Source organism: Crocuta crocuta, unplaced genomic scaffold, assembly GCF_008692635.1.
Source record: "Crocuta crocuta isolate KB4526 unplaced genomic scaffold, BGI_CrCroc_1.0 scaffold17, whole genome shotgun sequence".
NCBI classification, from domain to species: Eukaryota; Metazoa; Chordata; class Mammalia; order Carnivora; family Hyaenidae; genus Crocuta; species Crocuta crocuta.
In genome coordinates, this window is record NW_027532041.1 from 3745931 (window position 1) to 3769977 (window position 24047).

Consider the following 24047-nt stretch of genomic DNA (forward strand, 5'->3'; position numbering starts at 1 on the left):
GATAAAACAGAAAAGTGAATGATACATAAGCCTCTGTCATGTCATATTGCCATGGAGTTATTTATAAGTGATTATATCAAGTAGATATAAAGTATGAAAGTGTATGAAGTGGCATAATGTACATATAATCAAGTGATAAGTAGTCTGTGTCTTTCATATCACTCCATTGATAATACTCCCAAAGCGAAAGAATCAATAAATACAATAAAACAGAACAGAAACAAGCCTTTTGATGAAGTAAATTTAGATATATCTAAATTACTTAATTTAGATAATTATATGATTTAGATATGTCTAATTTAGATAAATTATATAATTTAGATATATCTAAATTAGTGATGGGCTAATTTGAATATAAATCTGAATGGACGCTGCCCTCTGTCAAACTGCATTTGAGACCTGGATGATTTTGCTTTCACAGTGGGACCCCCATAGAACTCATAGCTAGATAGTTGCAGAGACTACCTTAGGCATTTCATTAACCTTACAGTAATGCAAAGTCTCATTTTACTGACTTTTATCTTTTTTAATCTAATTTATAATGTTATGGTGGATTTTACTACTTTACTTTAGAGTGCCTGCTCTATATGTGAGGCAGTACAGATATATAGAGGTTTAAGGCATGGTCACTTTCCGCTGGTACCTTAGAATTTTTATGTAGAATTAGAATTTTAAAGAAAGTTTGCTAATGTAAAGGTATATGTATTTTAAAATCAACTTTTAAATAAGTAATTACATGTACAAAATTAAAATATGGACAAATGTACAAAATTCAAAAGGTACTGAAGGATGTACAAGGGAAAATCTGCCTTCTATCCCTGTCTTCCAAGCATCTCCCTTGTTCAGAGTAATCAATTACTTCTATATATCAGTATATTTGTATGCAGTTTTAAAAACACAAACAGGAGTTTACTACTCTGCTTTACACTTCATTTTATAAAGCTGACTCCCTCATATCATTATATTTAGAGCCACTTTGTTCTTTTTGACAGCTTCTTGAATGTACACTGATGTATTTAATCAGACCCTCATTGACTGGCATTTAAATGGTTCCCTGCTTTTTTTCTGGATTATATTTCGGTTGTATTTAGGTTGTATTCTGTAATTCAAAGAAATATTTTTAAATGGCTTCACTTGTCAGATGTTAAGGAAATATTTCACAAAAACCTGGGAACTTGGAATTTAGTTTTAAATAGATGTTTTCTTGCCTACAGTCAAGGCTTTTATTGACCTTTTCCTTAATGAATTTCAATCTGGTGACTTTTGAATTTCAGCAAGTATTAATTAAAGTTTTCTGAAATCTGTGGTCAGATTAAATAGAGGAGATGATTCCTGTGTTTAGGAGTACATGCCTGTCAAATTTCAATTTATTTGTAGAAAGGACTTTTAACATGAGATGTTAGTTCCAAGGCTACATATAGAAGCTTCCAAAACATGTTGAAAAGAGTTGAAAGAATTACAAATAAGCTTAGTGATGGTGTCAGTATAGGAAGATTAGTAACAATAAAAATTAAACTAATACTACTTGTATTGGTAAGAAAGAACAGGTGTGACAGATAATTCTGTGCTGGTGGATGAGGAAACAGCACAGTATTAATAGTTTACCTGTCAGCCTTTTGCCTCTTCTTTGGCAAAGGTTTAGAAGTTCTCTTAGCCTCTTTTTATAGTTTAAGATACCTATTTCTAAAAATTTTTCTATTTGTAAAATGTATGATGGTTAGTTCCTTATGTAAGAAAATGACTCTGAAGATTCATTTGTAATTTATTTGGAGAACTAATTAAGTTATAGTGGTTATTTTTAAAATAGATTTATTGAAATAATAGTTCACATACCATAGAATTTACCCATTTTATTTATTTTATTTTTTTTATATTTTTATTTATTTCTAGGAGAGAGAGAGAGAGAGAGACAGCGTGAGCAGGGGAGGGTCAGAGAAAGAGGGAGTCACAGACTGAAACAGGCTCCAGGCTCTGAGCTGGCAGTCAGCACAGAGCCCGACGTGGAGCTCGAACCCACGAACTGTGAGATCATGACCTAAGCGAAAGTCAGACGCTTAACCGACTAAGCCAGCCAGGCGCCCCAGAATTTACCCATTTTAGAGAGTATCCCTTAGAAGGATAGTTCCTGAGATTAGTGTTTGAGATTCTTTTCTGAGCATGGTTGGGTCCTCCTCACTTTTTCTGTACAGACAAATTAACTGGCCTACAGTGTTGCCTCCATTTCCAATAATTTAACCTATGTCTACCCAGTTCCTTTTACAAATCTTCCACTGTTTTAAGAGTGTTTTAGGCTTGAACTTCTCCATGTTTTGTTGCAAACAAAGTAATTTTCTTTGGAAAGAGATTAGGAGCTATTTTTTTCGCTTGTGGTTCCCTTACCCCCTTCCCCCTCCACTCTGAAGTCTCTGAGCCTTAACCCTGGAGATGAAGAAGGAGGGGGAGCAGAGCAATGGCATGCTTTTCTCTGAGGACATCCCTGCTTTAGTAGCTCAGTGCTAGGGAGAAGAGAAGGAAAATAGACCTTATTGGCTTGCTTCTCCTGGCAAGATACCAACTCTTTACAAGCCATGCCAAGGGTGAGCACTTGTTAGTGCTAACACTGGGGTTAGTGCATCACTCCAAGTAGATCCTCCGCTCCACCAGCTAAGGTTGGGTACCAGAAGTGAGCCAACCTCTTTCCCCCTTCTCCCACCTTTTGGTGGTACGTGCCTGGAATATAGCTTTAGGAAAAGGTAGCTGAAGGCCGAGTTGTTATGTCGAATAGGATCAAAGGTTTTTTCTGAAATTTAAAAAGTCTTCATGTATATATTCCAGAGAAAACACACATCCACACAAAAATTTGTGTGTAGATTTGTATATGTATTCACAGTAGCATTATTTATAACAGACAAAATGTGGAAACCTATAGAACTTGCAGCTCTAGGAAAGGGAGAGGGACTGAATTAGTGGTTTAGTCAGTCATGCCTCTGTGATGAAGCCTCCATAAAAATCACTAAAATGCAGGTTTTGGAGAGCTTCCACATTTGTGAACACATGTTGGTGCTGGGAGGATAGTGCATCTGGAAAGGGCGTGGAAACGCAACCCCTTCCATCATACTTTGCCTATGCATCTTTTTTTTTTTCATCTAAGCTATTCCTGAATGGTATCATTTTATATTACACTGATAATCTAGTAAAAAAAAAATGTAGAAACCCAATGTCCATCAACTAATGAATGGATAAACAAAATGAGTTATGTATACAATGGAATAATAGTTCACAATTAAAAGGAAGTGAAGTCCAGGGCGCCTGGGTGTATCAGTCGGTAAAGCTTCTGACTTTGGCTCAGGTCTGATCTCACCATTTGTGAGTTTGAGCCTTGCATTGGGCTGTGTTCTGACAGGTCAGAGCTTGGAGCCTGCTTCAATTCTGTGTTTCTCTCTCTCTCCAAAATAAATAAACATTTAAAAAATTAAGTATTAATACATGTTATAACAAGGATAAACCTTGAAAACATTATCTAAATGAAAGAAACCAGTCACAAAAGACCACATATTGTAAAATTCCATGTATATGAAATGTTTAAAACAGGCAAATTTATAGAAATTAGTGGTTGCCTAGGGCTGAAGTGTGTATGTGGGGATGGGGGATGATGGAGAATGGCTGTTTCATGGGTATGGGGTTTCTTTTTTGGAGTAAGGAAGATGTTCTAAACTTAGATTTTAATGATAGCTGCCATGTAACTGTGAATATACTGAAAACTATTAAGTTTTATACTTTAAATGAGTGAGTTTTATGGTCTATGAATTGTATCTCAATAAAGATGCTAAAATAAAAGACAAAGTCTAGTCACTTGTTATCTTTAAAGTTTACAAGATATATCTACTTTTTATCCAGACACTTATCAGGCCAAACTTGAAGAGTTTTTGTAACATTACAAGTCATAATAGGATCATATTTGATATCTCAGTTGGCAGTCATTTGTATATGTGATCAACATATTGTGATCTAATGTAATTTACTTTTTAAGGACTCATAGTTTTCAATCCTGTATTCTATACCAACATTTTGAGTATATTATAAATTTATTGGAAGTTTTGTTTTTTGTGACACTATTTATTTCTAGTGTTGTCATTAAGTTCTCCAGTTCAACGATTTCTCTCTTTATTCTTTTTTGCATGATTCTCAGAAAATTTACTGCTAGAGTTAATAATTTCTAACATTTGTACACCAGAAACCGCTGATTTGAAAAGCTTGATATTGTGAATATAATCATTTTTTACCATGTCTCTTCAAATATTTTAGCAGTTATTTAGATCATGTAGAATATAGTTTTATTTAACTTGCTATTTGCCTCTTTGATTTGTCTCTCCTCTGTGTAATAAAGGAAAGAGTATTTGTTTCACTAGTGGTTCTCTTGTGCTAGATATTTAAACTATGTTGTCTCTGAAATATCTGTTTTTTTTTTTTTTCTGTTTTACAAGGGCATCTCAGTGTTACGTTTGTCATTGTATGAATTCTTAAGAAAAAAGGCTGATAATAATAGTCCCTCTAATTACTTCTATCATTTTAAATTCTCATAGAAGTTTCTTTTTGCCCCAGTAAATTGTTCTTACAGTAAAAGTAGACACAAATATCAAAACATATTTTTGTCTGAATGTATATGAGATATAAAAACCTGTTGTTTTTCAGATTTTTTCTTTTAATAGGTTGTAATGCTTTTTAAATGATTTAAAAATAACCTTGAAGAAGAGTTACCTTAAAAATGTCTTAAAGCATTTATATGTAACATAAGAAAAATGTACTCTAAAACCTTTTTTCAGAAATTATAAAATTTGTTTTTCTAAAAAGACTTGAGTAGCCATTATTCCCCACGTAGAATAGATTAAATAGATTTAAATATGAATAGAATAAATTAATAGAATAAATAGATAAAATAGATTTAAATATGACTTAGAAAATTGGCATGGCATGTGATATATTGGATTATTCCCCCTTCTTTTTCAGGAACTCTTGGTGTGATAACAGAAGCTACAATAAAAATCAGACCAATCCCTGAATACCAAAAGTATGGCTCAGTAGCTTTCCCTAATTTTGAACAAGGAGTAGCCTGTTTAAGAGAAATTGCAAAACAGGTAAAAAAAAAACAAAAAGAACAAAAACCCACCCACATATATATTTATAGTTAAAAAATTCTGCGTAACTGATTTTGTATGTCACATATACTCTTCATATTTAGTTGTGTTATATATGTGGTTTTTACCCAGTTCTGTATGGAAAGGTAATGTAAAATTATCCCTGTAAGTGCAGTTGCTATTTCTTTATTTCTTGGTTTAAAGAGTGCTGTGTGATTTTAAGCTAAGGTAAGATATATACTTGGGTTAATGGCTTTGAACGACTCTGCTTTTAATGAATGTTATGTTTTCTTAAATTATTTTTAGGTAAGATAGTTTGTGATTAATTTGAAGTAATATATATTTTTTCTTAAACTATGACATTTGTTGAAATTAAAATAAATGGGTGAATGTCAGTGATCCAAAAATATAGAAATTAAATCTAAGTAATCAAACTTTATCGATACTTAGAATGTGCTACTACTAGACCCTATTTTGTTTTATAATATTACCTAAGCTATAGCATAAATTAACATAATATAACATAACATAATATATTTAGCTGTATGTTAAGAATTCCCACTTTCTGTTCCCTTATTAAAAAAAAAAAGATACCAAGGATTTTTAAAAGACGAGAATTCCAAGTAATTTTATTCCTGTGTTCTGTGTATCACTATAGAAATTCTTGTATTTCTTTAGGTATTTGGTTCATTATTTGAACTAAAGTGGTTTGTGAAAAATCCTCATTTCAACATTTCTCAGCAGGGAGGAAATCGAGGGAGTATACTCCAACGTGTTTCTTCTTGGTTTCTCCAAACTCCTGGGATTTTTTAGTACTTCCCATCAGCTATATGCAACTTAGAATCTTAAGGCAAGGGACCTTTCCAGCCTGACCCATAGAGGCCAGCTTCCAGGTCTGGAGCAGAGTGAAGGGAGGACATGCTGAGGCAAAGGAATGATATCCAGCCCACACTCCATGTTCATTGTGGACTCTTTAAAGTACTGAAATGGAATGTGGCTGAGAGACTTATCCCACCATTCTAAGACGTAAATTTTTCACAGAAATTTAAAATAAGGAAAATTCTTTTACATTTACTCACATATTTACCATTTTTAGTGTTCTTTATTTCATATGTTACAATTTGCTTTCTGAGACATTCATTTTTTTCTGTTAGTTTTCCACTTGGAGGAAGTTCAGCTATATGGTCACCTAATCTAACAGTTGACAAGGATGAATTTTATAATTTCCAAATAGCTTCAATTACTTATCAGTTAAATTGCTTCCTACGTTAAGACTTAGCCATGGGCTCCTTAATCTTTATTGTCTTCTGCTGGGTGGGGGAATAATTTAAAAAGAAGTATAGTCACGGAATGAACATTCTGGAACTTGTGGCAGGTTACTTTGGTGGTGGTAAAGCAAAAGCAAATGTTAATAGATGAAATTTTTATAAGAAGAGCTCCTAATTCCTAGAACCTTGGGGCTATGATATTATGTTATGGTTAGGGTGCTAGAATATATAGTTAAGTATCATGCTATGTTTGCTAAAATAATGAGATGGTGTGATATCTAAATATTAATTATTTAATGTGCACATATATAAATTATGAATATGTAATATATTGTGACACATTACATATTAAATATCAATATGCATTATATAATGTAATATTAAGTATTTTATTTAAAAGGAGGGTTACTGAATAAAGGAGAAGTGGAAACAAGTTTCAGTAGTATATAATATTTGTTATTCTGACATGATATCTGAGCACTGAGTAGTAAAGCTCAAGCATGTTCTGATACTTGTCACTAAAACCTTCCATATTGAAAAGCAAAGGAAGATAATTTCAAATTTAGGATAGCCTAGGTGTCAAGGAATGAAAGAACTAATTGCACAGCCTTATGGTTTTGCCTGTGAGTTAAAACCTAGAAGAATGGAAAGCTCAGTTTTCATGTTCTTTGTTTTTGTTTTGTTTTGCTTTGTTTAGAAAATAACTGTAAGTTTACCAATTAAAAATCAAAACTAACCAAATATTATCCATTATTAGATTATATTTTCTTATCAATTTCAGTTTTCCTTAATGATTTTTTAAGTGCTTTCACCTTGTATTATAATTTATTCTTGGTGTTAAGTACTTTTATTTGCTTTCTGTCTTTGTCAAACTTGATTATTTCCCCTCCTCAAAAAAGCTTTTTAATAAAATATATAGTTCATAGTATCTTTCTTTTTCAGGTTTTGAATGTGACATCTTTTTAATTGGCTATTGTCTCCACTTTTAATGGCAAAATAAGCAAGAATGCCAAATTGGATTCTTAAAAATAATTTTTTATATATTAAAAAAAATAAAACTATCTGATTTGTATATATTTTCAACAAAAGATCTTTAATGAGGTCGCATTCAGTCTGTGTTGGCCAAATCTGCCCCTTCACAAGATCTCTACTCTGTAAAACACAGATTTAGTAGACTTGTTAAAAACTGTTGTTATGTGATCTTTGAAGGAGAGGTAGACATTTTGTATTTTCCTCTTTTCCACATTGCAAATATGTAAATATATCTTCAGTTTCATTAATGACAAATGATGTATAAATGTATCAGAATCCTAAATTTATAATTTTATTAAAATGGAAATATTGGATTTAAACATAGTTGCTGTAATCTGATGCAGTTTTTGCTACAATTTAATATATGCCCCTGATAGAAAGTAACAGAGAAGAACTACTTATGCTAATGAAGAGCAGAGGGTGACATTTTCCTTCATCCTTGCATAAGTCAGTAAAAAATTGCCCTTTCATTTATTTTAAGAAATTCTTTGGATATTCACCAGTGACCATAATCTAAATTGATTGCACAAGACTGTATTGGTTGTATAGTTTAGAATAAACAAAGGTGATAGTTGATAGAAAGTGCCACCCTGTGGTTAAAGACGTCAAAGGAAAGTTTCTTTCTAATCTGTAGTTTTAATAATTTGGTTCTGTGTACTTAGTCATAGACAATTTTTAAGGCATACATACCATGTGACTAGAAAGTTTGCCTTACTTGAAACTGATTAAAAGGCCTAGATAGGTAATATTTTTATTCTCAAATATTGCTTGTATGAATGAAACAATTGATAAGAATAGTTACTGTGATTTGGAGATATTCCACTGTTTGGGGAACATATATATTTTACTTCTACACAGATAGATAAGCATTAATGTTTACCTTCCCTGGAAATGGGTAAATGCTTGTATTATGGCTTAGAGACATTTACATATTACTTTACAGAATGTACAGATCTTATGTCAAGAATGGAATGGCATGTGCTACCCTGCTTTGTAACAGTATTCTCAGGCAGAAAAATTGAGAAAATGATCAGATTTTGGCACTAGTCATTCAATTTGCAATTTGGAATTTCAGCTGATAGCAGGAGGATTAAGATCCATTAAAATAGATGGTACATAGTTTATGATTGTGCCAAATTCTTGATTGAATAATGAGTTGGCTGCTTGTAATTCCTCACTGTCATTTCATAGCACTTTCATTTTATGGTATTTTCAGACTCAAGTTGGTTTTGAAATGGGAAACTGTATTTTGGATATTTGTCTTTTGGAAAGGAGTATATATGATTGTTTACAAAAAGCAAAGTGGGCTCTTTTTCATCACTGTTCTTACTGAAAGAAATAAATTAAGCAACTTTATACTGACAGCAGAAGAATTCGACTAAGGTCTCTCATCTAATCTTTGTCCATGTGAGAGGATTGTCCTCTGCTTGTGAGGAGCTAGAAAGGAAGATTTAGTAGAAGATTAATGTGATTCTGTCTTATAAATGGCAGTCCAGTATAATCTTCAACTTAACTCAGTAGATGGGCAAGTAAGTGATTTTTAAGGCTTTGAGAAAATAGATTTCCTACTGTAGCCTTTCAGGAGAGAGGAAGTAGTATTTTTTAATCACAATATCAGTTTAAGGTATATTTTATTATTCTCTTAATGTTTTAAAAATAATAATGATATCTTTATAAAGTTTTAAGGGAAAAAGAGTTGAAAAAAGCTCAAACTGGGCAGTTTTTGAATTCTGGGGTTTTCCCTTCCCAGTAAAAACTGAAGAGTTATGCCCTATAGTATTGAGGGAGGACCATGTGTTCCATTAAGAGGAAGCACAGATGCATTCCTCTGAAAACTCTCTCTGTATCAGAACTAGGTTTATAGAAATTAAAGACTGAAAAGGGAGCTTTTCTCTCCCTGTCTTTTGGCAAGGTATGGTCCATTCTACCTACCATCATTTTTATTTTAAACAATTTTAAACTGAAAGGGTGTGTGTGTGTGTGTGTGTGTGTGTGTGTGTGTTTCTAGAGAGGTTAGACCAGAATTTGGAAAGAAATACCTGGTTCGTATTTGACACCTCATACTGTTAACATCTCAATTCTCAATTGTTCTGTCTTAATTTTCTGTCTTGATTTATCCTGGAGGGATTGAAATAAATTAAAAGGAGTTAGATTTAGCAATTACATTATAAAATAATTAAATCTTTATATTCAGTAGTAATTCTTGGAAATAATTTGTGACATGTAGAAAATGGCATTGTTATTTTCAATCTTTGTGTATGTGCGTGCGTGCATGTGTGATGCTTTTCTCTCTCTGAGGCAGAGAAAATAACCTACCCCCTACCCAAAAGTTTGATTAATTAGATTCTTTACTTTGTTACCCAGCAAAGTGTGTTAAACTTGAGGGCAGTTACAAGACATGCTTTTAAGCAGGAGCTACTCTGAACAAGTCATTATACCTTTACAAAGTGAAAAATGGAAATGATGAACCAGAGACTGTTTGGCTGCTATTGGTCTTCCCTTAGCATAAATGGAGGGAAATGTTTATTGAATAATATGTATTGTCTCATTCTTTAATACCAAGAGATAATTCTCTTGTTAAAGAATGTTCTTGTTTGCAGTGTAGACTCGTAGCTGTAAGCCAGTATGTCACTTCCAGTAGGACTAACCAGTTATACCACCAGCCTTAAATACTGTCTGATTTTATCTGTGGTACCAGCTCTGAGGAAGAACCAATTATCTGTCTACATTTTAAGCTTTTATATCTAGAAATTTGCATTTAGCAGAATTCTCTGCACATGTCCTTTTTTAAACTTATTTATTTTTTTATTTATATGTGAGATAGTGTGTTCTTAACTTTATATCGAACAAAGTATCTCGGATATTGTATAAGTTAAATAGATACGGTTCCTCTCTTCTATTAATCACTACAGATATTGTATATCAAAATAAATATTACATGTTTAAATTTTTGTATGGCTAGGAACAAGGGGTTTGGTATTGGAGCTTTGGTTCTGATATAGTAGGCGATTACTAGACTATCTCCAAAATAGAGTCAAGGCTCAGGAGTTTGGGCCATTCTAGAGTCTACACTGAATGTTTGATTTACTTCTGAAGAAACAAGCCATTTCAATTCAAAGATGTTAAACAAGGTACCAGATATATAGGACTACCATTCAGTGCTTATATTTTATATTTTATCTTTATGAAGTTGAAATAGTAGAAATCCTGATGACGTTTGAAATATGTTAATACCGAATTTCTTTCACCAGTAACTAGTAAACTAAGAGATACCTTCACAAATAATGTGTCAGATCTGCAGTGCAAGTTCTGGTTTTCTCTGTGATAAGAAAGAAATGAATTAGTTCCATAGAAACAGATTTTGCAAAAATCTTTTGATGAGTTTCTTATAGGGACTATTTTTTGGAGAAAATGATTGGATTGAGAAATCTGTTACTTTTTAAGTTAGTACAGAAAATTGTACTCAGAATTGAATAAGACTAATGAGAGTGGCTGTTTTTATTTTTCAGATTTATATATTAAATTCCTAGTTGTAGCATCATTAAAGGGAAGAAATTGTCAGCAATTTGACTTAGTCAGTCTTGTATTAGTGCTTTGAGGTCATTGTGGTTATTTATTTCTTCTTTGCTTGGATAAAACAAAGATAATTGATATTTCCTTAAGGTCCATAATGAGTTTCTTATCTCTTTTCAGTCTCTTTACTATATATAGAGTATACTTGGGTACAAGTCAAATGACATGAGACATTCAAGTAAAAATACATTTATCATAGTAGGAAAGAAATAAATAATTTCATCAACTCCAGTATGAGTACGCAATTTTTGTTTGAGTGTTCCTTAAATTCCCTGAGTTTATTACTAGCCTACCAATAAAATTACTTAGTGAAACTGTTCTTTCAGGTTAGTTCTGGTCCCGTACCACCAGGGGTCGCTTTAACTCAAGAACCCTTTTACCCCTTTCCTCATCTATGGAATACACTTTGCGTAATTGAGTACGCTGGAAGTGAATTTAGAGCTCAAATTCTCAGAATTTGTGGTGTCTTTAACTTTTAAAGGAACTATTTTTAGGTTTTCAAATTAGTTTTATAGCAATTGAAACATAATGTAGTGTAAATCATAGGTATACTTACCCAGATTGAATGTTGTTGTTTTTTAGGAATAGTAACATTATTTTGGTCTTTTGATTATAGGAATTTATAATTAGTTATAGTGGTAAGTTTTCATCTAAAATGTTAAGAGATTTTTCTGCTTTGTTTTTGAATGATGCATATGCATAGTGATTTATAATCAGTGGCCAGAGGATCATAAAGCAATCTAGATGCTGTTTTTTAATTTGGTTGCTTTACTTAGGAGAATTTACTTGTGATGATAACTAAAACACTCATTTACTGACTTTTAAAAAAATGACACTATTAAAACATGGGACTTAACAAAGCTGTTGGTTTGATTTTGATAAGTTTTAAAAAGTCAGCATTAAAAACTAATATTTATTATCTATATACAATAAACTTTCTTTAGCTTTTTATTCTTTTTTGGTAAGTGTTAGTCTGTACCCATCTACTCTGCCTCAATATAAAGAGGAATAGTCTATGACTGACTCAGCTTTATAATACTCAGCTGTCAAGTTAAAATCATGTTCAATATTGTTGAATATTTGTTGTTATATGTACCAAGTGTCCTGAAGCTTCCTTACTTATTTTTCCAACTTTTTAATTTGAAAGTTTTAAGCATACAGAAACTTTGAAAGAACAGGATAGTGATCATCTGTATGTTTATCTTGATTATTCAACAATTGACTTTATCCTGTTTGTTTTATATGTTTCTATGTATGTTTTCTGGGACATTTAAAATTAGGTTGCAGACATCGTGGCACTTGACCTTTAAGTATTTAAACATACATCTCCTAAAAATAAAGGTGTTTTTCTTCACAGCCACAGTAGTATTGTCCTAAGAAAATCAACAGTAATTTCTTTAATGACATCCAGTATTCACTCTATAAACAGATTATTTCAGTTAAACCCAAGATATATTTTGTGGATAGTTTTTTCAAATCAGGGTTTTATCAAGGCCTGCATATTTATTGTATTTTAGTTGTTTCAGAGATTGATTTCCACTACAAATTTATTGTACTAAACATACTCCCCGCCACCCCCCACTTACTGATATATGTGTCTCTGTGCTGATCGTTTTCCCTAATTAACACTTGCTGTAGGGACAGGGGTAGTAGTATCTAGGTGACAGTAGGAGATGGAATTTATGAGCTTTAGTATGAATATAAAAATTGTTTTTGTGGGGGGTGGGCACTTGGCTGTCTCAGTCGGTAGAGTGTACAACTCTTGATCTCAGGATTGTGAGTTCGAGCTCGACATTAGGTGTAGAGACTACTTAAAAATAAAATCTTAAAAAAGTTGTTTTGTTTTTTTCTTTTCCCTAAAAATAACAGAAGGGCTCTGAATTCTTTCTCATATGTTACTGGTGTGCTTAAGCCAAAACATATAATGTAATATGATACTCTATTTTATGCAGAAAAGAAACTTGGTCTAATTAGGCTTCATATGTTTTATTAGAAGTTGATATGCCTGTTTTAATAAGAGCCTTTGGGAAGATTGATTTTTTCTTTAGTATTTTGGAAACTGGTTTGGCTTTTAGAAGCAAAACCTAATTACATAGATACCTTTATACCAAGATTTGAAATTACTCAGGATGTACATATTGTTTTTTATTTATAAGTGTATAACAAATAGTTTTCATGTAATTTTTGTTTCAAATATGACTGTAAAGCTCTTTGTGTTATGTGTGTGATATATGTATGTGTGTATTAAGTGATTTTTTTGGGAGACTTTGTGGTGTATTTGAAATATTCCTCATCCAATGGCCAGGATATCTTGGTCCTACTTTTGTTTATTTAATAGTCATGTGACCTCAGACAAGTCTTTTAACCTTCTGATTCTTAAGTCCTGATCTGAAAAATGGGGATAATACCATTTCTGCTACCCTAATGGGGTTGTTTCTTATATTAAATAAGACATGTGAACACAACTTGGACATCACAAGATTCTATAAAAGTAAGGCTATATGTTATTGTTATGGTGTGTATATAAAATTACCTAATACTATTTCTTTAGATTTGGCAGTGACTTTTTAAGATATAGATTAAATAATCTTACCTTTAGTATCAAAGGTAAATGTATAGTGTTCAGAATAAGAAGCCAGTCATTTTGCTGGGTGAAATAAAATGTGTATTGTGAGTGGTTTTATAAAATTAAGTATTTGTTTAATTAAAAGTAAATAATAGCAAAAATGTTATAATGCACAGTTATGTATTATGTTTTCTTTTGAATGATCTGCATAAATCTCAATATTGTATTGATACAAATTTTATTTATAACTGCTATAAGCAGAAGATAAATGTTTAAAAAGTTTATGACAATCAAAATTTTGTCATCTGAAAGCAACCTCTTGGTAGAAGTTGAACCATGTTAAAAATTTGCATAGAAAATAAAATTGTAACTCACTTTAATACCATGGAAAAGCTGTAGCTAACTTAAATCTTGCTAGTGTTTGTATTTTAGTATTTCAGCATCACAAAAATGTATATGACTATCTGTTCTCATTTTTCTTTCCTTACAGCTTTTAGTATGGTAACTACATTAAACTTAACACTGGCACAGTTTTAGATACATAATGCTACCCTTCAGAGTTTTGTTGCTGTTTTCATGCCTTGCAAGATTTTAGAATTCTGGACACTAATAGTTTTTCTATTTAAAATGGATTAAGAAAAGAGATAAAAAGAAAAAAACAGTTCTTAGAGTTATATATGAAGACATCACAGATAATTTTTTGAGGTGTTTTTGCTTAGAAAGAGTCTACTGTCATCTTCTTCATTTTAAAAGTGTATAGGAATCTAAAGATACATTATAATTCACAAGTGGCATAATGTCGATTTTAGTCTTTGAAATTTATACTTTGTCCTAAAATAATCCACTTCAAGGCCCAGTATTTCTATAGGTTTTTGCTAGGCATTAAGAAGATGTTGCTGACAAATTAAAGATCTGGCAACATATATGTGTATGTATTATATATGTAGATTTCTCCTCTAAGTATTTTATAAAAGTCACTGATATTTTATTTGTCATCTTAAAATTATGTAAAATGTTAAGAATTTTTTACTGTATATATTCTTAGGAACTAAGCTCTTGATCTCACATACAGAAAGATGACATTTATATTCTATCTGTCTAGATTCTTTACAGTATTAAATTTGTATCACATTTTTTTTCTTTTTAAAATAGAGATGTGCTCCTGCATCTATTCGCCTCATGGACAACCAACAGTTTCAGTTTGGTAAGTAAGGAATGGTCATTTTAAAATCTGCTCATAAAGCCACAAAATTTGTGAAACAGCTGTTACATGCCAGGAAGAGTACTGAATACAGAGCTAGGAATATGAATGTCATAGTTCCTGTCCTTCAGAAAGCCCTCAGTCTAATGGTGATAGAAAATTACAGAAATGAATGAGTGCAAGATTGTTTTAGATGCTGTGAGAGAAGAGTACACTGGATACCCTGAGTGCAAATCAAAGAATGGTTGAGCCTGCTGGATTTTTCTGGATGTCAGTATGGAGATTCAGGAAAGGCTTTTCTTTTCTTTTTCTTTTTTTTTTTTAATGTTTATTTTTTAAGAGAAAGAGAAAGAGTGCAAGTAGGAGAGGAGCAGAGAGAGGAGACACAGAATCCAAAACAGGCTCCAGGCTCTGAGCTGTCAACACAGAGCCTGAGATGGGGCTCGAACTCACAAACCATGAGATCATGACCTGAGCTGAAGTTGGATGCTTAACTGACTGAGCCACTCAGAAGCCCCCAGGAAAGGCTTCTTAAAAGAGGGTAATGCTTAAGCTAAATCTTAAGGGGAATAGAAGTTTGCTTGGGATGTTTTCCTCTTCCCTCCTACCAAATTTATTCATTTATCAGCAAAAAAAAAAAATAAAGAATTGTGAAACCTCAGTGGCATCTTTGTACTTTAAGTAGTTCAATGTGGCTCAAATAGAGGGTGGGTAAGAGTTGTTACAAAAGATGAAGCTGGGTGGGTGGAGTAGGGCTTTCCAGGATCAATTTGGATTTTATCTTGTCAGCAGAGGAGTTTCTTGTAGAGGGTGTAATAAAGTAAGCTTTATATCTGAGAATGCTCCCTTCTGCTAGCATTATGCAGGATGGAGTAGAATGATGCAAGCGGGGAAGAGGATTGGAAATGATTCAAGAGGCACATTTTGGGGGCCTTGATCAAAAAATAACGATGGAGATAGAGAGTAAGGCATAGATTTCCCAGAGCTCGGTTTGCCAACTAGATGTGGAAGGTTCAGTAAAGAGAAGGGTTGAGGGCAACTCCAAGATTCTGATTAGCCTAACTAGGTGGACTGATGAACACTCTAGAAGAGATGATGATTTGGGGAAAGAGATACTACAATGGGTTGTTTTTAAAGTACCATTGGAACATTCAGGTAGAGAATTGAGTGGCAGGTAACCAATTTCTTTTTCCCCCTTTTTGTTAAAGTATTAAACTTTCTGACTCAGTTTGTCATCTTTTCAATTCTCGTTTTATTGCTCCTGTATTTTTCCTTATGCTGAAATTGAGTTTGGGACTTAAGTTTATAGAATTTAAGTATCTTCAGAACAGTCCCTGAAATTATAGGAATGATTCCTCAATAGTAAACACTAATGGCTAAGATAGGCAGGCTTTTGTTTCTTTCTAAGAGTAGTTTAGATTTTAATTTAGGGAAGAGAGATTATATAGTATAGAAGCTTAAGGAAGTCAGGGGCACCTGGGTGACTCAGTTAATTAAGTGTCCCGACTTCAGCTCAGGTTGTGATCTCGCATCTTGTGAGTTTGAGCCCCAGGGCCTATGTGCTGACAGCTCAGAGCCTGGAGCCTGCTTTGGATTCTGTGTCTGCCTCTCTATCTGTTCCTCCTCCGCTTACACTCTGTCTCTCTCAAAAATAAACAAACATTAAAAAAATTGTTTTTAAAAACTTAGGGAAGTCATGTTCATAATATATCAAGAGTTAGTTTTAAAATTTGATTCTTCTGGGGTGCCTGGGTGGCTCAGTCGGTTAAGTGTCCAACTTAGGCTCAGGTCATGATCTCACAGTCCGTGGGTTCGAGCCCCATGTAGGGTTCTGTGCTGACAGCTCAGAGCCTGGAGCCTGCTTCAGATTCTGTGTTTCCTTCTCTCTCTGCCCCTCCCCTGCTCGCTCTCTGTCTCTATCTCTCAAAATAAAATAAAGACAAAAAAATGTTTTTTTTAATTTGATTCTTCTAAGTCATAGCTTTTATTCCTTTAAGTAAATTATTTTCAAAATACTATTATTTTCAAATAGAATTATTTTCAAAATACTATGCTACTGATAAAAGTTTAAGATAAGTATATCCTTTGAATAATTAAATAGTTAAATCAAATGGAAATTAAGCCTTCTGTGTTTTGGCCTGCATTTAGAGATCTAGGTCTTATGAGCACCATGTATCTGATTAATAATGCTGTTTTCCATTTTAATGCTATTATTATAGTGAATTATGTTAGTCATAAACACCTTTGTAAAATTAACTATAATTTGGCTAGATTTTATTTATTTATAATTGGGATATATAGCAATTTAAAATGAAGGTTTAAAGAAAAGGTCCTTCAGGCCATCTCTCATCCCTGTTCCACATTCTCATTGCTGTATCTAGGAACATGCTCTAAGGTAGGCTCTACCCTCTCTAGTCTTGACTGTATCTTATCTCCTTCCACCCACCCTTTATTTGGCTGCCAAAGTGATTCTTTGGAAAGACAGATCCAGTCCTGCCTCTTGACTTTCTATAACCGTTTTGGTTTCTCACTACCTGTTGAAGCCTTTCCATCTATGCATCCTGCCATGGCTCCATGATCAAGCAGCTAAACACAGCAAGGGGTATCCAGGACTTTGTACCAGCCACATGGCTGATTGGCAGTGTTTGTACCATATTCGTTAACAAGTCACAAGCCTTGTTATTAGATGTTAATATTTTTAATTTCATTCCTACCTCTACCTCTGACATAACCCTTAATTCATTATATTGAAATATGTTTTCAGTATCTTGAAATGATCTGTAGATTTCCTCTGAAACACTAAATTTTCTCAAATTTGGGGGATGTTTTTTATTCAGTTTTATATCTCCTGCACCTGTCATATGACAGGTACTGACATACTGATCGACTTAATCATCTACTTAGCAAAGGAGGATGAATAAATCTTGAATAGCACGTAGTATAGTGCTAAGCACAGTGTCAATAGCACAAAATTTATCAAGTACTCCTTACAACTGTTCCTAAAAGCAATATTCTCAGTTTACAGATGACTCAAAGGCTAGATATTTCAGCCCACAGATATATGTGGTAGAGCAGGAGTTGAACCTAAATCTGTCTGACTCCAAGGCTTAAGACTTTTACCACTGTTTGAGATCACTTCTTTGAAATATAGATATTTATGAAATAATTTAAAATTTTAAAATTAACATTGTAACAACACAGAATTTGCTAATCAGGCTGTTTAGCAAATCTGAAAATTTAGTTCCTTCATTTACTATAAAAAAATAAAACAGTAGTCAGAATATATTTCAAATGTAATTAATTTGAAAGACAATGTTAATTTAAGAATAAGTAGAAGATAATAATATCCCCTTAGGTTGATACTAATGCTTGACCCACTTAAAGGTAGTATCACTTTTATAATAATTATTCTTCAGAGCTAATATGTCAACTCTGTATTTGGGATATATGTGACTGTGTCCCACTAGTATTAATGGAAATAGTCCAAATGAATTTCCGTGTGTTAGGAACATATACTCTTAAGGACTAGTCCACGTCAGTGTGGTAACATTCAGAGTCTTCATACATTGTGTAAAGATGTGTGGATCAGAAAGCTTGTATGAGGAACAGATAATTTCAGTTTGTTGCAAGAACACAACTTATACACTCATACATTTATGTTTCTGTATTTCCAGTTGTTAAAGTAGAATGAATTCCATTTGGGACAGAAAGTGAATATTTTGATATATTATTTCTAACATTATATTTACTAGAAATGGTATCTTTTAAGACACTGATTATGTTAGAGAAGCATTTTTGACAGGTTACAGTAAAAGAAAAAAATGTTTGCTAACCTCTTACATGTGATCCAGGTACACAAAAAGATTGGTGGCTTGATCTCTGTCTAATCTGCCCTTATTGTGTTTTGTTTTTTGTTTTGTTCAGTTATAGCATGGATATCTAACTCTTAATCTCTGGTTAAGACTTATGTTATTTAGTCTTTTATATCACACAATTTCCTATTGTAATCAGTAAAAATGTAATAAGTATTACAGATTCAGAATCTAACTTTTAAAAAAAAGAATGGAGGAAAAAAAGACTATATACAAATCATAGTTTTTCCCCCTAGAAATCTACCCTCTCACCCCCAAAAAAATCTGTTTGCTATTTGCACCAATCTTTGAATCTATATTTTAAAACAAGCAAAATCCCCAAATCTTAAAAGCTTGTTTAAAAAATAAACTTTTTACATAGAGATAATTTCAGATTTATTAAAGACTTTAAAATTCTTTATAAAAATTCTATATAAATGGTATGCTCCATTTTTCTGAATTGGCCTTATAGCACTAAAGCCAGATGTATATGACTCTTAAATCTAACAGTCACAGGAGTTAAGAAGTTGCTCTGAAAAAAATGAGAAAACAGTAAAAGACTTTCACTCAATTAAGCTCAATCCGCAGGCAAAGATGTTAATTTAACAGACTCCGAGACACTGTTTATGTTATTTTGGCAATTGTAACTCTCTGGGTGTGATTAAGAAACCAATTACTAGTTTTATGCCAAGAATTCTGGAAGAATTAGGAATTAATTAAGAAACAACCTTAAACTTGGCATTGACTCCATATTTGGTTATAGTTCTGAATGGTTTCTGCATAATTAAAAAAATAAAAGTAAAACCCGCCACCATTGGGTGTTCTTAAATAAAAATTAATGAAGTGATTTTACTATGTATAAACTACACCATTGAAAGATAACCTAAACTATATGTAGTATTAATTACATTTGTTAATTTGAGTTAAAAAATAAATGAAAGGTTTTGTAAACAAAAAGTTGTGACTTTTCAAAGATAAAGATGAAAGATGTAAATCTTAGTACCAATATGTTATACATAAAACACAGGAAGATTTTAAAAATTAGAGTCATGAAACATTCACTTTTTTTTTAGGATACTAAATTAAATTAAACTAGCCTCTTAATCTTCTGAAAAACAGAATTTGCTGTTAATTTAGAATATGAACTTTTCTCTTCTTAGGTCATGCTCTTAAACCTCAGGTTTCCTCTATTTTTACATCATTTTTGGATGGCTTAAAAAAGTTTTATATTACAAAGGTAAGAATTTTTATGAAATGCTACAATTTTAAGTGTTTATGATTTTGTTTCCTGCCTTCTCACCCTTCATATGTACCTATGTTTTTTCATGATGCTGTGTACATTTCATAATAATTAGTTTTCATGTTGGAATAAATATTTTATTGAATAAATCTGTTATTTAATTTCAGAAATTTTCATTTTTTTCCCCAGATTTGAAGTTTCTAAAAATAATAGTACTTTAAACAGTTTTGTGCATGTAAGATTTTTTATACTTTGAATTTTTTTTATGGTAGATATTGATCACTTTTGTGAAATTAGAGTATGGATTTTTTTCTTTTTTTAGTCTTTGCTGAATTCCTTTTCTAAAGGGTTATACCAGCTTACAGTAACTCTTGTGATACACCAGTGCTGTTTCTTTGTTGCAACCTTACTATTGCACATGGGAGTTTTGTTTTGTAGTTTTAAATTTACTGAATCCAGGGAAGAAAGTGGTACTTTATTTTAGTTAATGTTTCTCTTTGAAACTCCAGTGAGACTCCTCATTTCCTTGTATTTCCTAGGTGTCGTTTTTGTGTGATTTGGTTGAATATGATTATTTTGCCAGGGGTTGCAGCTTCATGGTATTTTTCTTGGTGCTTCACTGTGTACCCTTTGAATAATGAAATTGTTAGATGCCTTTGTCATAAATGTTGTAAATAATTTTTTGACTCAAGTGACTCCCTTTTTAAAAAAATTTAATGTTTATTTATTATTTGTGTGTGTGTGTGAGAGAGAGAGAGAGAGAGAGAGAGAGAAGGAGCACGCACAAGCCGGGGAGGGGCAGAGAGAGACAGGGAGACAAAGAATCCAAAGCAAGCTCCAGGCTCTGAGCTGTCTCGGACAGAGTCCATCATAGGGCTCAAATTCATGAACTCTGAGATCATGACCTTGAGCCTAAGTCGGACACTTAACCTACGGAGCCACCCTGGTGCCACCAAGTGGCTCCCTTTTTAATTAGAGTTTTTCTTTTTGGTGCAGAAGTTTCAAATTTTTATATTTTTTTTCTGTGATTATTTATTTACTCACTTCTCTTTTTTAATGTTTGTTTATTTTGAGAGAGCGCGAGCTCACAGGGAGGGAGGGGGAGGGACAAAGAAAGACAGAGACAGAAGCCCAAGCAGGCTCCCAGTTGTCTGGGTTGTCAGCGCAAGAGCTAGATGCAGGTCTCATCCCATGACTTGAGTTGAAATCAAGAGTCAGACACTTACATGACTGAGCCACCAGGTATCCCTGTTTAATCACTCCTAAGCTTAGAAAACTCTTCCTTTCTCCAGAGCTATGATCGAGACCATTTCTTCTCTCTCTTGTTTTTTTTCTTAAGTATGAATTTAAAATATTTTATCTTTGTTACTATTTGAATTTATTTCAATTTTATGGTGTGAGATAAAGATCTAAATTAATCTTCACCTTCCATTCCCCCAGTTGCTAACCAGTTGTGACAGCACCATTAACTTCCCTTACTTTGCTTACAATTGGTTTGCCATGTCTAGGACATCTTCTTACATACTTACTCAAGAAGTAGACTTCATTTAAATGTATCAAATACTGTATGATCTCTAATATGTGAAATCTAGAGAAAAAGTATTAAAAAAAACAACTAAGTTCATAGATACAGAGAACAGACTGGTGATTGCCAGAGACGGGATGAGGGGGAAGAGAAGGCAAACTTTTTATTTTTAGGAGAGGAGGGGTAGAAGAAGAAGGTGAACTGTTTTTGGTTTTGTTTCTTAGTTTAAATAAATTGAATTTTAAAAAGGTATCACATTTTTTAAAATGAGTTTTTATTCTTAAAAAATTAATGGATTTAATTACTATAAATCTAGTTCTCATTTTTTAGAATTTTCCTTGTTCGCCACCATTACTAACCTATTTATCAACCTAGAAAAATTTTAGAAACTCTTCACCATTTTAGGAAATCCATCAAGGTTTCTATCAGAATTGGAATAAACATGTATATTAATTTGAGCAAGAACTCACAGGTTTATTTACTTAGTTCGGGCATTCTAGAACATTTCAGACATGTTTTCCTGATGAGATTATATCTTTTATGATTATTCTTAGATACTTTATATTTTAATTTTATATGTAAGATCTCCTTTCAAAATGTTATTAAGAAGTTACTGTTGGTGTATAAGAATGCTGTTAGGTTTTACTTTTTCCCTATCCTGTATCTTCCTAATTCATTGTGTTCTATCATTTTGGGGTGGGTTTTTTTTTTTTTATTCTTTATTGCAGTTATAATTCTTACAAGTTATTTGTTGTATTCCATACCAATATGTCATTTCTACTGGCATATTTTGAAATTATGTATCTTTCTGTAGTTTTGTTATAACAACCTGAAGAGGTATATTAAACATTCTTTTTGATTGACATGTGAAGTTTCAAAGCTCAATTTTTAAAGAGTTGGTATGTTTGAGCCCATATTAGAAGGGGGAACATGTTTTTAATTTACTGTTTCATAGGAAAAGACTTACCTGTAATAATTTTTTGTTGTTGTAGTTTAAAGGATTTGATCCAAATCAGCTGACTGTTGCTACATTACTGTTTGAGGGGGACCGCGAGAAGGTTCTTCAACATGAAAAACAAGTGTATGACATTGCTGCAAAATTTGGGTATGGCTTCAAGTTCATAATCCCAAAAGAATGTTAATTTAAAATTCTAGTATCTGTAAGCAGTTGTTAACGTGCCCCTTAAAGTATTTAATTTGTAACAACATATAATAGTCAACTTAAAATATTGTGTTGGTTTACTTCCAAAATTTGCAGAAAATTTGATTGGTATGTTGCTCTTGCTTGTGCAAGCATCTATATTAAGATTTATTAAATATTTTATTACATTTTCCCATTAATGCTAAATTTATAATATTTGCTTTTGTTAAGCTAGAGTAAAATATGAAAATATTCATAGTCATCTTACCATTTAGTAATAATAAAACATGTTATTTAGTATATGTATAAAACATATTTAGTGTATGTATAAAACATGTTATTAGTATGTTTGTGAAAGGAAATTTTTTAAACAAAAGAATTTGATAAATTATCTACTCTCCACCCCTTGTCACTTACTGTTTTGTGCTGGAATAAAGAAACAGAAAACATTTCACATCTATAACCAACTGAATAATGATTGGGTGGTTTCTGTCTGTCTGCTTGATGGATTATGAGGTTGATTGATGAGAAATGTAGTGAAAATGCCATTTATCAGGACTACATTTTTCTCTTTCCTTTTAAAATATTTAAACTAAGTTTCCTGGATACCAGTCTCCTCTTTTTATTATTATTTCAGAGTTTAAAATATATATGTTATGCTTGATCTGAGTTCTTTGTAAATATTTACTTTAATTTCCCTTTTTTGCTATTTATGAGAACAAATGAGCGCTTAATTTGTAGCCTTGATTTTTAGGATGCCTCACTTTTATGTATTTTTCTCACTTATGATACTCAGCCCTTTATTTTTAGGATTTTCTGAACTTTGTGTTTAAAGCGCAGAATTCTTAGAAGATCTAATCTTCAGCTTAAGTTTTAGTTTACTTTGGTACTGTGTTTGAGTTTTGCAAATCAGCCTCTCAGTATTCTTACCTTACCCTGAAATTGGCAAGTGGAATTTAAATTTCTTTAGTAAAAGATGAAATTCATTAATCTTTTACTTTTTCTCTTTCATGGTACCTTTTTTGGAAATTACTGATTTTTTAAACTAGTTAAGAGTAATTGTGGTATAAAATTTTATTTAATAGCTAAAAGTCTTAGATTTCAGGTTAATCTCTGAATTTAGTTTTGAAATATACATGTACCTATTTTTTACTTTCTAAGTTATGTGGATTATATATATAATTTGATTTTAAAACATTTTTCTTAAAATCCATGGTATTAGTCAGAAACAATTAAGGACATTTAAATTAAAATTAAAAATCTCTTCTATCTAAATTAAATATTTTAATTTCTGTTCTAACCTTAAATATTAGAGGCTGAAACTTGTAAAAATTGATTTTTATACATTTAAAATTAAAAAAAAAATAATGTTTTTTATTTATTTCTGAGAGAGAGACAGCATGAGCAGGGAGATACAGAATCTGAAAGAGGCTCCAGGCTCTGAGCTAGCTGTCAGCACAGAGCCTGACACGGGGCTCGAACCTATGAACCATGAGATCATGACCTGAGCAGAAGTCAGACACTTAACCGACTAAG

At 32.3% G+C, this 24047-nt stretch overlaps 1 protein-coding gene across 1 annotated transcript in view; it reads left to right on the plus strand.

The window, feature by feature from the left end:
- Positions 1-24047, plus strand: part of AGPS (alkylglycerone phosphate synthase) — a 110328-nt gene that overhangs the window by 48383 nt on the left and 37898 nt on the right. The window contains exons 10-13 of the mRNA XM_077776313.1: positions 4987-5114; positions 14706-14757; positions 19766-19842; positions 22363-22475. Coding sequence (XP_077632439.1) covers positions 4987-5114; positions 14706-14757; positions 19766-19842; positions 22363-22475 — 370 coding nt within the window. The remainder of the gene's footprint in view (positions 1-4986; positions 5115-14705; positions 14758-19765; positions 19843-22362; positions 22476-24047) is intronic.